This window comes from Dromiciops gliroides, chromosome 3, assembly GCF_019393635.1.
Source record: "Dromiciops gliroides isolate mDroGli1 chromosome 3, mDroGli1.pri, whole genome shotgun sequence".
Lineage (NCBI taxonomy): Eukaryota > Metazoa > Chordata > Mammalia > Microbiotheria > Microbiotheriidae > Dromiciops > Dromiciops gliroides.
The window spans coordinates 424291384-424305032 of record NC_057863.1 but is presented as its reverse complement, the minus strand read 5'-3'; the positions used below and the strand labels follow the sequence as shown (position 1 = coordinate 424305032).

Sequence of the window (13649 nt, the reverse complement as noted above, 5' to 3'; positions counted from 1 at the left end):
TCTATGCCCCAAATTCATCTTCTCTCTATCTGGAATTGATAGCATGCTTCATCCTTAGTCTTCTGAACTCATAGACAATCATTGCATGAGATTTCTTATACTTTTCAAAGTTTGTCTCTGAAATGTTATTATTATAATGAATCATTTTCCTGGTTCTGCTGATTTCATGCTGTACCATTTCATAAGTCTTTCTATCTCTTTCCTTTCTTACACTGCAGTAGTATTAAATTACATGTATACACCGAAATTTGTCTAGTTCTTTCCTAATTGATGGCTATTCTCTTAGTTTCTAGGCATGGTTTTGTTTTTCCCCATCATAAAAAGAGTTGCTTTAAATATGTTTTCTTTAGTACATGTGAGTTTTCCTTATTTATGTGATTTCCTTTTAGTAATAGTATAACTGCACAAATAGGAAATTTCTATTTATGATTACTGATTGCTTTCCATTTGCACAAATTCACAGGCACACCAATGGTGATTCAGTGCTCCTATTTTCCCACAACATCTGTCATTTTTTAAATGTTTCCCCAATCTGATGGGTATGAAGTGGAATCTCAGAATGGTTTTAATTTGCAGTTTTTAAGTTATAAATAGTTTGGAGTACTTTTTAATGTGACTACAGATGGACTATATGTCTTTCCTTAAGAATAATCTTTTTCATATCATTAGAAAATTTATCCATTGAGGCATAGTTCTGATACTTACACAGATTCATTGATATCTTAGAAATTATACGTTTATCAGATACATTCTATACATATTTTTCTAGATTTTTCCCTATTCATCTCACCTTTATTGGATTTTTTCTGCAAAAAAAAAAAAGGTAAACAAAACCATCTGCTTTATTTTCTGTCATTTCTTTTAATTCTTTGGTCCTGCACTTTTCTTTCATCCATGGGTCTGATAGGTAATTTTTCCATTTTTCTCAAATAAGTTTATGATTTGAAATTTTATATCTAAATTGGAACTTATCTTGTCCTATAATATATAAGGTGTTTATGTAAATTTTATTTCTTCAAAAATGCTGTCTAATTTTCTTACTTATATTTCATTATATAATAAGACTTTAACACAATACTTACGGGGTCTTTATTTTTATTAAACATAAAGTTAATATGTTCCTTTATAGGGATATCTTATCACAGTTTTGGGGTCTTTGTTTTTTATTGCTAAGAGCTACCTTTGAATCTGTAAATGTGTATTTGATCTTGTTCACTGATTAATTTCTTTATTTTTTATAAAAGTATTTTATTATTTTCCAGTTACACATAGAGATAGTTTTCAACATTTGTTTTTATAAGATTTCTAGATTTGTATTTTTCTCCCTCCCTCCCTTCCCTCTCCCTCCCCAAGACAGCAAGTAATCTGATATAGCTTATATATGTACAATCACATTAAACATATTTCTGCATTAGTCATGCAGTGAAAGAATAATCAGAGCAGAAAGGAAAAAAAGATTAAAAAAAAAGAGAAATAGTATGGTTCAATCTGCATCTAGATGCCACAATTCTTTTTTTTCCTGGATTTGGAGGTAATTTTCCATCATGAGTCCTTTGGAACTATATTGTACTACTGAGAAGAGTCAAGTCTATCACAGTTGATCAACTCACAATCTTGTTGATACTGTGTATAATGTTCTCCTGGTTCTGCTCATCTCACTCAGTATCATTTCATGTAAGTCCTTCCAGGTTACTCTGAAATCTGCCTGCTCATCATTTCTTACAGCAAAATAGCATTCCATTACATTCATATAACACAACTTGTTAAACCATTCCCCAATTGATGTGCATCCCCTCAATTTCCAATTCTTTGCCATCACAAAAAGAGCAGCTATAAATAGTTTTGTACATGTGGGTCCTTTTCCCTTTTCTCTGATCTCTTTGGGTAACAGAATTAATAGTGGTATTGCTGGATCAAAGGGTATGCACAGCTTTATAACTCTTTGGGTATAATTCCAAATTGCTCTCCAGAATGGTTGGATCAGTTCACATCTCTACCAACAATGCATTAGTGTTCCAATTTTTCCACAGCTTCTCCAATATTTATTATTTTCCTTTTTTTTTATCATTTTAGCCAATATGATAGGTGTCAGAATTGTTTTATTTTGCATTTCTCTAATCAATAGTGATTTGGAGGGGGTGGCTAGGTGGAGCAGTGGATAAAGCACCGGCCCTGGATGTAGGAATACCTGAGTTCAAATCTGGCCTCAGACACTTGACACTTACTAGCTGTGTGACCCTGGGCAAGTCACTTAACCCCCATTGTCCTACTTAAAAAAATAGTGGAGCATTTTTTCATATGGCAATAGATAGCTTTGGTTTTTTCATCAGAAAACTGCCTGTTCATATCCTTTGATCATTTCTCAATTGGGGAACGACTTGGAAAATTTCTTTATTTTTAACTACTTCCTCATTATTTTGAGAATTACTTCTTTGTAGTAAAGCTATTACTAAGCAGCTTTTATACTTATTGTTTCATTATCTCCCTTGCTATTCTTTACCTTATATGCTCTCATATGAATTTTATTATATTCTAGTTATATGAAGTAATATTTCAGTCGTTTGAAATGACAATAATTAAGAAATTTAGATAGCACATTCACATTATATTTACTAATTGTACCTATACAAAATAAATACTACTCCACTTATTTCAGTCCATCTATATGGATTGTGGTTGTACTCATATAGTTCTTATGTGCATCTTGGTAAGTATATTATCAAGTATATTAATAATTCTATATTTATTTTAAGAAGAGTTTTGAGATTTCTGTTTCCAAGATAGCAGAGTGAGGAAGGAACTCTCTGGACCTCTACTAAATTTCCTCTCCAAATCAATAGAAAACTGATTCTCAATTGTTCCAGGAGCAGGGAAGTAGCTTACCAGCCTGGCATGAAAGGTCTATCTTACCTGGGTGCGAGGGAAGTGAAGTCCAAGAGCAGCAGCTCTAGCAGTTTCTGGATTCCTTGCATAGAGGCTGAAGAAGGACTCTGAACCTGCACAAATCACCAGTGAGGCTCCACCCTCCTGCAAACCAGCAGCCTCCTAGGCAACTTAACAGTCTGGGCAGCATAGCCAGGACTCTCACCAGACACCCCACAGCTGCCACAGACCAACAGGAAGGCCTTGACCCCACTACTGACCAGAAGTGAAGCCCTGCCCCAAATTGGTCAATTGTAGGTTCCTGCCTCTGGAACCTATGAGTAAAGACACGGGCTCCAACTCTCCAGCAGATCTGCAACAAAATTACCCCTTCAAAACCTGCTGACAGAATGAATTAGTTACCATAGCAAACCAGCAGCAGGGCTGCCACACTTGGGCAGATTTGTAACAAAATTACTCCTCCAGGACCTGCTAATAGAGAGGCCCTAATAACAGAGCAACCCAGCACCAGGGCACCACACCTGGGGAAGATCAACAAAGAGACTACTCTTCCAAGACCAGCCACCAAAAAGGACTTTGATAACTTTTGCATCCCAGCACCAGGAGACCACTCCTGGAGATGGCCCACACACACCCAGAGGAGGCCAAAAGGGAGGACTAACCCCCAATAACAGTCAGAAGGGAAGCTTACTCTATAGAGAAAACAAGTAGCTAAGCCCTGAAGCCCAGTGAAAACCTCTAGTAAGACCCAGAGCCTTAGGACAAAAACTTGGGACAATACTGTCATAAAAACATCAAGTCAAAAAGAGTCACAAAATGAAGAAAAAACAAACAAACCTTGACTGTTGACAGTTACTACATTATTAGGGAAAATCAAGGCATAAAGTTAGAGGAGGACAATAGTAAAAAAAATGTCTTCAGGGGAAGCTTCAAAGAAAAATGCAATTTGGTCTCAGGTCCAAAAAAGAATTACTGGGAGAGGTTAAAAAGGACTTTAAAAGGGAGAAGCTAGGTGGCACCGTGGATAAAACACTGGCCCTGGATTCAGGAGGACTTGAGTTCAAATGTGGCCTCAGACACTTGACAATTACTAGCTGTGTTACATTGGACAAGTAACTTAAGCTTCATTGCCCTGAAAAAAAAAAGGGGGGACTCTAAAAAGCAAATTTCGGGCAGCTAGGTGGTGCAGTGGATAGAGCACTGGCCCTGGAGTCAGGAGTACCTGAGTTCAAATCTGGCCTCAGACACTTAACACTTACTAGCTGTGTGACCCTGGGCAAGTCACTTAACCACAATTGCCTCACTTCAAAAAAAAAGCAAATTAAAGAAGTAGAAGAAAAACTGGGGAAAGAAACAAAAGTAATGTAAGATAACTACGAAAAGATATACAAAAAATACTGAGAAAAATAACTCCTTAAAAACAGATTTAGTCAAATGAAAAAGAAAGTACAAAAGGTTACTGAAGAAAATAATTCTATAAAAATTAGAATTCAATAAATGGAAACTACTAACTCCATGAGACATCAGGATAAAATAACACACAAACTAAAAAGTAAAAAAAAAATAGAAGAAAATTTGACATTTTTTTTTGGAAAAACGACTGACCTAGAAAAGAGATACAAGAGATATAAGAATTATCGGACCACCCAAAAGACACAATAGACAAAATATTTCAAGAAATTATCAAGGGGCAGCTAGGTGGCACAGTGGATAGAGGACTAGCCCTGGATTCAGGAAGACCTGAGTTCAAATCCGTCCTCAAACACTTGAGACTTACTAGCTGTGTGACCCTGGGCAAGTCACTTAACCCCAATTGCCTCACAAAAAAAAAAAAAAAGAAAGGAAAAGAATTTATCAAAGAAAACTACCCTGATATATTAGAACCAGAGGGTGAAATAGAAATTGAAACAATCCACAAATCACTTACTGAAAGAGATCCCAAAATGAAAAGTTCCGGGAATATCATAGCCAAATTTTAAAGTGCACAGGTAAAGGAAAAAGCATTGTAAGCAGCCAAAAAGAAATAATTCAAATATTGTGGAGCTACAGTCAGAATTACACAGAATTTGGGAGCTTCCACATTAAAGAACCACAGCATTTGAAATATAATATACTGGAAGGCAGAGAGGTTTACAACCAAGAATCACCTACCCAGCAAAACTGAATATATTCTTTCAGGGGGAAAAATGGACATATAATGAAATAGAGGAGGTTCAATCATTTCATATTAAAAGGCCAGAGTTTAATTTTAAAAATGACCTCCAAATACAAGACTCTAGTGAAATATAAAAAGGTAGAAAAGAAAGAAGAAAGAAAAATCATAAGAAATTCAATCATTTTAAACTATTTATATATAAGATAATATTTGTAAGTCTTAACAACTTTATTATAAGAATAATTAGAAGTAATATATGTAGACAGTGTGGTTATAAGGTGACATTAATGAGACAACATCCTAAAAAACCAAAATAAAGTTGTAAGAAAGAAATTGCGTGGAAGAAGGAGGAGGGAAATTGAATGGGGTAAATGGTCCCCCCCCAAAAAAAAAAGAGGCAAGAAAGAACTCTCATAATGGAAGGGAAGATGGGGGAAGGCAGGTAATGATTAAACTTTACTCTCATCAAAGTTAGCTCAAAGAGGGTATAGCATACACCCTCAGTTAGATACAGAAATCTATCTTACCCTATAAGTAAGTTAAAAAGGGACAGGGACAATTGAAGGGGTAGGGGGCACTGATACAAGGGGGAATATTGGGGAAGGCAATAATTATAAATAACATACTTGTGAGGAGGGTAAAGGTGGGGGAGGGAATGTGGGGAGGGGATTAAATAGGTAAAAATAGCAGGGAGGGAAATAAACAGTCAGCATAACTATAAACATGAATGGGACAAACTCACCCATTAAATGGAAGTAGGTAGCAGAATGGATTAAAAAACAAAATCCTATAATATATTGTTTACAAGAAACACATTTGAAGCAGAGAGAGGTACACGTAGGGTACATATAACAGAATCTATTATGCTTTAGCTGAAGCAAAGAAAGCAGTAGTAGCAATCATGATTTCAGATGAAGTAAAACTAAAAATAGATCTAATTAAAAGGGATAAAGAAGGAAACTATATTTTCCTGAAAACAAAATCATATAGCATTTAAATTTTTTGATTTGAATAGAATTTTATTTTCCAAAATATATGTAAAAACAAATTTGAACATCATTTTTTTAAAACTTTGTGTTCCAACTTCTCTTCCTCCCTCCATTCCCACCCCCCACCCACAAGAACTCAAGCAATTCAAAATAAGTAATACATGAATAATCATGGAAAAATTCCCATATTAGCTAGTTGTGAGAGAAAGCAATCAAAAAAACCCCCAAAATTTCAGATTAAGGAACTGTCAAAGAGGAAAAGAAAAAAAATTTAATGTGTTTCCATCTGTTTTCAGATTCTATCAGTTCTTTCTCTGCAGATGGGCTGCAATCTTCATAAGTCCTTCAGGGTTATATTGGATCATTCATTTCCTTGCTGAAAATAACCACATGCTTCCCAGCACTCAGAACTATACCAGGTACATAGTAAGTACTTAATAAATTCTTATTGCTTTGCCTTACTTTTTTGAATTTTGCTTCCTTATGCATTCTGCCAACATAGTTTTTACAGATAAGTTAATCACATTCACCTTCAGAGTTGTGATAGTTATTTGTATATTTCCCTCCATCTTATTCTCTTATACTTTTTTCCCTAACGTTCCTTGGTTTCTCTTTAATACAGATTCCTAACATTTATTTCTTTTCTTTTAACTTCCTCTTCAATATCACCTTTACAAGTTTAGGGTTTGTTTGACTTGGAGAGTAATTGCTCCATGCATCTTGTATGCTTTTTGTCCCTCTTTTTAATCTTATCTGTATCACTGTTGAGTTCATTGTACTCCTACACGAAACTCATTGTGTCTTTATTGGTAACAATTTTTCTCACTATTTAGGTGAAAATTAAGTTCAAATGATACTCCCTGCTGCTTCCATGCTTGTATATACTTCCATTTGTTTACTTCAATAATGTTGAATAAAAAAATTATCCCATTTTTACTCATATTTTCCCTTATGTTTCCCCTTCCCCAATATATTTTTCATTTTTCATATATATATATAATCATCAAAATATAACAAAATTATTTACAAGCCTTCTATCTAATTTGACTACTTCCAATAGTACTTACAATGTTAAAACTCTGAAATATCCCTCTTACTACTCTGTATTAAAATGCAAAAAAATTTATTATTATAGTTTCTATAGTTTCTTTCAATTGTTCTCTTGAATTTGCCTTCTTTTACTCTTGACTCCTGTATTTGGTTTGTTTTAAAATAACTTTTCAGCTCTAGGTCCATTTTCTCTAAATCAAGAATATTCGAAAATACTCTGCTTCAATAAAGGTTTATTTTTTTTCCTGGTAGCATTTCACTCCATTTTGTTGGGAAATTCTTGGTTTTAGATCTTTATCTTTTGAAATATGCCATTTTCTATTTCCATTCTTTTATAGCACCTGCTATTCAATTTTGTGCTATTTTTATTGTGGTTCCTTCATATTTTAATTATTTCTTTCAGGATATTTGCAGGGTTTTTTTTTTTCTTTGATCTATGAGTCTTTGTATTTTGGCAATGGTTTTTCTGCAAGTTTTCATTTTGAAGTTTCTTTCAGGAGATGATTGTTGGATTCTTTATATTTTCTTATGGATTTGCAATTTTTAAGGTATGGAAAGGTTTTTTTAAAAAATGTTTTATTGAAATATCAAGGTCCTTTTTGTGTTCCTAGATTTCAGGTAATCCAATTATTCTTTTTTTTTTTAATTTTTTGCAGAGCAATGAAGGTTAAGTGACTTGCCCAGGGTCACACAGCTAGTAAGTATCAAGTGTCTGAGATCAGATTTGAACTCAGGTCCTATTGAATCCAGGGCTGGAGCTTTAACCACTGCACCATCTAGCTGCCCCCAATGAAATGATTCTTAAATTCTCTCTTCTTAATCTGTTTTCTAGGTTAGTTATTTTAGATATGAGATATTATGTATTTCCTCTATTTCCTCAATATTTTGACTATCCTAATAATTCTAATTGCTAATTGGATTCATTAACTCCTATTTAATAAATTTTAATTTTTAGGTTTGTTAAGATATGATTGTGTGTCTCATATGTTAAGCTGCTGATATTTTTTCTTAGCCTTTCCTCCATAGCTGCTTATTCTCTTATCATACAATGTTATCTCAAAAAAAATCTATTGCATAATTTTTGTGGTTTTTTTTCCCCTAAGGTGTTGATTGTAGGTGTTTCTGCATTATTCTTCTCTCATGGGTTTGAATCTTGGTCATCATGGCATCATATTTGGTGGAGGTGGGTGTTGCAGTTTTTGTTGCTTAGACTTCAGGTATTGAGTTTCAAACCTACCTATTTTGAGGATCAGATTAAGTTGAGGACCTTTCCTTTTAAGGGTGGCTTTTTCTTTTGCCTAGGCTTTCCCTTTTCCTTCTGAGCCTGATTAAATTAGAAACACATTTTTCAACCAATGAATTTTCCTTTACTTATTGACTGACTGGAGACATAAAAAGCCACAGACTAGTTTTTCCTAGTCTCTCTTCAAGAATCTCTGACTGAATCCTAGATTTTCCCAGTAGATTTTTCCCAAGCTCAGACCTATATGGTAACTAGGGTTTCAATTACAAGCCATTATTTTAAATCAACAGTGGTATAGGTGTTTTAGTCTAATAGAAAACAACCCTCAGTTGCTCAGCCCTCAGTTAAAAGTGGGATTCTAGAGTCTAACAGAGATGCCTCACTCTTCTCATCCCACTCCTTTAGTCTATGATCCTAAGACTTATGAGCCTCAGATCTGCATGTATCTCTACTTTATATTTCACATGGACCTGCAGGAAAGTCTCATTCTTAAACCTCCTGCTTCCTAGATAAGAGAAAGTTATTTCATCATCTCTACCTACCCCCCAAATACTTTCCTTTTTGTCCTCTAGGTTATCTTTTCTCCTTTACAATAGTGATTTAACATCTAGAACTGGTTTTTTTTTCCTCTTTCATTCCAGTGATTCATTCTACTTAGATTAGTGTGAAATGATTCTTCTAGGCAGCTTCATGGTCATTTTCTCACTTCTTTCAAAGCTAGTTGATAGTATGTTTGAATCTTAACTAAGAGCCCCTCCTCTTTCTTTTTCTAATGGGAAGAATAGAAAAAGAAGCCATTGTACACACACGTGCATGGGCACACATACACACACACACACACACACACACACACACACACACACACACACACACCAAGCTAGCTGGGTTGTACCAAATGAGTTTTTATGCTATTCCTACATTCTACTTTGACCCAACTCTGAATGCATTCTTCCTCCTCAGAACTAGTCCCTATGAATATGCAAATTCTACACTTGACCCTTCATTTTGTTCTTCACCTTTCTCTGAGCTGCTAGTGATGCTTCAGTCTTAGTCATGTCCTTTGAAGGTAACTCAGAAACATCATTTATTTGAAACATGTTTAATTGTTGCTTTTAATGACTTTTGTCAGTCAATACGCATTTATTAAGAGCCTACTATATGTGGAAAAAAGCTTAAAATGCAAAGTAAAGCAAAGGTCAGATCCTAATTATTGAATCTTCCATTGTAAAAAGAAAAAAATAGGCAAAAACAAATATGCTGATATAATAATTTCATCTGGCAATGTATCATCTTTCAGTCAACTATGGTGGAATGGCTCTTTATCATATATTTATATCAGTTATATATCTTGGATATCACATTTTTTATCAAGTGTATTTGACATTCTTTTTGTAATGCTGTCTTCATTGATGGTATTCTTGAAATTTTTTCTCAAATTATTTTATGAAATTTTAAAAAATATAGAATCAAAATTTTATCTTTACTTTTTTATGATCTCTGCTTTTCATTTTTATTTTGATTAAGGAGTCTCCTTCTAACCACACCTGTGAGAAAACTTGATCTAATTCTTTCTAATTTTTAAAATATTTTTCATCAGTGATTCAATTACAAACTTTTAAAAATATTGTATTTTTATGAGTATTTCATTTTTCCTTCCTGCCTAGTAAATCATCCTTTGTAACAAAGACTGCAAAGAAGAAAAAAAAATCAACCAAACCAATACACTGTTCATGTCTGATAATAGATATAATTTTTCTTATCCACAGTCCACAACTTCTATAAAGAAAGGACAAAAGTACATCATATCAGTTCTTCTGAGGAAAATTTCAGTGATTATAACTAACCTTATTCAATTCAATTTTATTGTTCTTTCTAATTGAATGGGAGGTAGAGGGAATAAGCATAAATGTAGTGCTTATTAAGTTTCAGGCACTGTGCTAAGGGTTTTGGTTTGGGTTTTTTGTTGTTGTTTTGCTATTGTTTTGTTTTGTTTGTTTTTACAAATATCTCATTTGATCCTTATAACAACCCTGGGAGGTAAGTACTATTATCCTTATTTGAAAGTTTAGGATACTGAGACAAATTGAGGTTAAGCAACCTTCCCAACATCACACAATTAGTAAATGTTTCAGGCTGGATTTTAGCTCAGATCTTCTTGATTCCATGCCCAGCATGCTGTCCACTGGGCCACCTAGTTTCTTCCTTGTTGTCTATGTTGAATTCCTTTTTCAATTTATTTTACTCTGTATTAGCATATATAAACCTTTCTCTCTTTCAGTGAACTCTTCATTTCTTTATGGTGCAGTACTCTTTTATTACATCACTCTAATACAATTTGTTTAGCTAATATTGAATTGATGGACACCTATCTTTTTTCTAGTACTTTACTGTCAAAAGAAAATATACTTCTGTGACCATCTTAATATATGTAAATTTACTTTCTTTCTTTGACAGCTTCAGGGCATGTTGCTAGCAGTGATGCATTTATATTAAGTTTTCTACTTTTTTATTTTTTTTGCTAATGTGCATTTAATCACCAAAGGACTGAAGATGGTCTTGGTTTTTATTCTGTAATGTTTCTAACACCGTGTCCATTAAATGCAAACAAAAAAGGAAGAGGTATTGGCAGAACAGGAGAAATGATGCACACTTGATGTTGAGATTGAATTTAAATATTATTCATGGCATGCTCTGGCTATTTCTATGGCTTGGGCTTCATTGGTCTTTCACTGCTCAGCTACATCCTTTGCTAATGGATCATCTGGATTGGAAGCACTTAACAAAGCTTGGATTGAGAGGAGCACTGTATGGATCTGCAAAGCTAGAGACCATTTATCTTTCAAAATATCTAAACATATTCTTCCCAACTTGTCTACATTAGGGTGATAAATTTTGGTCATGAAATGTACTTTAGGAGCTGCCATTAGGTATTCTTCTGGAAGAAATAGTTCAGGTTTGAAAGTCCCTCCTTCAAAGGGGGAATCCTGTGGGCCTGCAATGACCACATGAAAACATCGTGCATTGCTTTCATCTGGTTCTGCTTTTATCCCAGGAAGTGGTTCTGCCAACAAATGGTGGGTTTCCTTAATAATCTTGCAGGTCAACCCAGCCATCTTGTCTGATACTGCCAAGTTTTCTACATTTAAAAAAGAATTAAATAAAAATACTAGAGTAATAGAAATTATAATAACATATTTCTTGCCTCCTCCATAATCAGAGTAGTGTTTATTTTATAAACAAATATATTTATATATCATAATTCATATATACACATATGAATTACATGTATTTAGATAGGATTCATGATGTCATTTGTATAGTGTTTAGACATTGGTCATTGAGAAAATTCTCTCCAACAAAGCAGATAATCATTACTTGCTTTGAAATTTAGAGTCTTAGAGTATTATCTGGGGCACTGAGAAGTTAAATGACTTGTCAAGTGTCACACAATCAGTATGGTTTGAAAGGGAAAGTTAAAGGCAAGTCTTTTTTACTAAAGTTTGTTCTCTATTAGACCATGGCTACCTTTCATCTATACTGGAATGGTTTCTTTTCCTACATTTTTTTCATTACCAACCATTTCTAGACACAGAATCAAATAATTTATTTTCTAAAATGTCTTTAGAACTTAACAGGATCTTAAGTGTCATGCTATTTATAAGAGAAAAAGGACTGAGGTAAAGTGACTGACTCAAATTATACAAATAATTCAATATTAGAAATGTAGGCATATAAGTATGTAAGTACGTATATGTATTATATCCCTATAGGTATGCCCAAATTGTTTTTCTAAATGAAGCTCATAGGGAGGTATGAATAGATATCTCTAGAATCTCAGCTATCCCTCTCCAAAGTGGACTTTGATTCCTGAAAAAAAAAAAGAAGAGAAGATAGGAGCCAGGAAGCTGAATCATCCTATTATTCTTAGTGAGGGGATAACAGGATAACATTATACCTTTTTGAATCCCTAAATATTACTAGGTTGAGGAAAATGAAATATTTGGTATGTTACTCTGCTTGATATTGTCCCTTAACAGGAAAAGGATACTTCCAAACCATTTCTGAAAGCTCAACACTATTCTCTACCAATGAAATTATATAAAAAGCAACATAAATATTTAATGGAAAATATTCTCATTTTTACAAGCCATTAGCAAACAAAAATCAGAGAAATCATATAGATTCAAATGTGCCAGACAGTGCACAAAAATGAGCTTTTCCACTGTGGGAAATCTCAAATAAAAGAAAATGTGTGTCCTCTGGCTTACCCAAGGGGAAATCCTTCAATTTCTTGTGCAGAAAGTTTAAGATGGTGCTCAAGACACTGGTTCCTCTGCATATTAGCTTCTTTCCAATACCTTTCTCTCCCTTCAGGTACCTCTTCCTAAAGAGAATGTAGAAACGTGCGTTTTCTCTTCAACCTGGGGAAAAATGAACTTCCTTCTCTCACGGCAGCTCTATCCCTCATGCAGGCACTTCTAGAATATCATATAACCATTCTTTTCATCAGTGAATCAATTCTTAAACAAATGCCCAGTCCTGAACCCTGGGTTACACAACTATAACCAAAGTCTCCTGATTCCCATTGATGATTTTTCCACTCTAATATAATGTCAATTTTATCTGAATCTCTAAATGGATAAAACAAAACTTACTTTAGACGTATGCATATAAATTGTATTGTTCAATTTGAAAAGACTAAAATTGAAATCCCTTTCCCCCTGAAAATATCTCACAATTCAAAATGAAGAAGTATTGAAATATGTTGAAGCATTTCAGCTAAAACAATTCCCAAAGCATTAGTCACATTTCAGTACTGTTGATTCATCAGTTTAGTTCAGTTACCGTTAATTGATTAAAACTGTTATAAACCACATCTATATTTAAATAAAATTTCTTTACCTTGTTTTTTGTAAGAAGCTATACTATGGTGATTATCTCTTAGTGAAATGGTAAAGAGCAGATGCTCATCTCTTCACCTTAAGAAGAAAATTGGCTAATGAAATCTTGATCATCCACCATCTGCTTGTTAATGACTACCAACAGCAGGCTCATTTATCTTTGTGTACTTGATCAGAAGGGCTAATGGGTCTTGGACAATTCTAAGCCATCATAAGATGCCTTTTGGCTCACCTGCAAAGCAAAAACAAAGTGAAACTAAACAACCAGGCATTAGGAAACACAAGGAGTTATAGATTTTTAAATGGCCTTTTGTTTTGCTCAACAATCTAAAGTGGAGTTTCTAAGTGAAATAGAAATTATAATGCTCAATTTGCTACAGACAATAGTCTCCAGTGTATAACCACAACTTTGTGCAGTATTCTAGCTC

The 13649-nt window shown here is 34.0% G+C and overlaps 1 protein-coding gene across 1 annotated transcript; it reads right to left on the bottom strand.

Annotated features, from left to right (window-relative positions):
• Positions 1–11046: 11046 nt before the first annotated feature.
• Positions 11047–11433, bottom strand: LOC122751314 (ubiquitin-conjugating enzyme E2 N-like). Its single transcript, XM_043998313.1, has one exon. The coding sequence runs from the start codon at positions 11431–11433 to the stop codon at positions 11047–11049; it is 387 nt and encodes a 128-aa protein (XP_043854248.1).
• Positions 11434–13649: the final 2216 nt, after the last annotated feature.

Bases quoted from the DNA above. Each gene is read 5' to 3' on its own strand.
- LOC122751314 (XM_043998313.1), bottom strand. From the start codon at position 11,433: ATGGCTGGGTTGACCTGCAAGATTATTAAGGAAACCCACCATTTGTTG.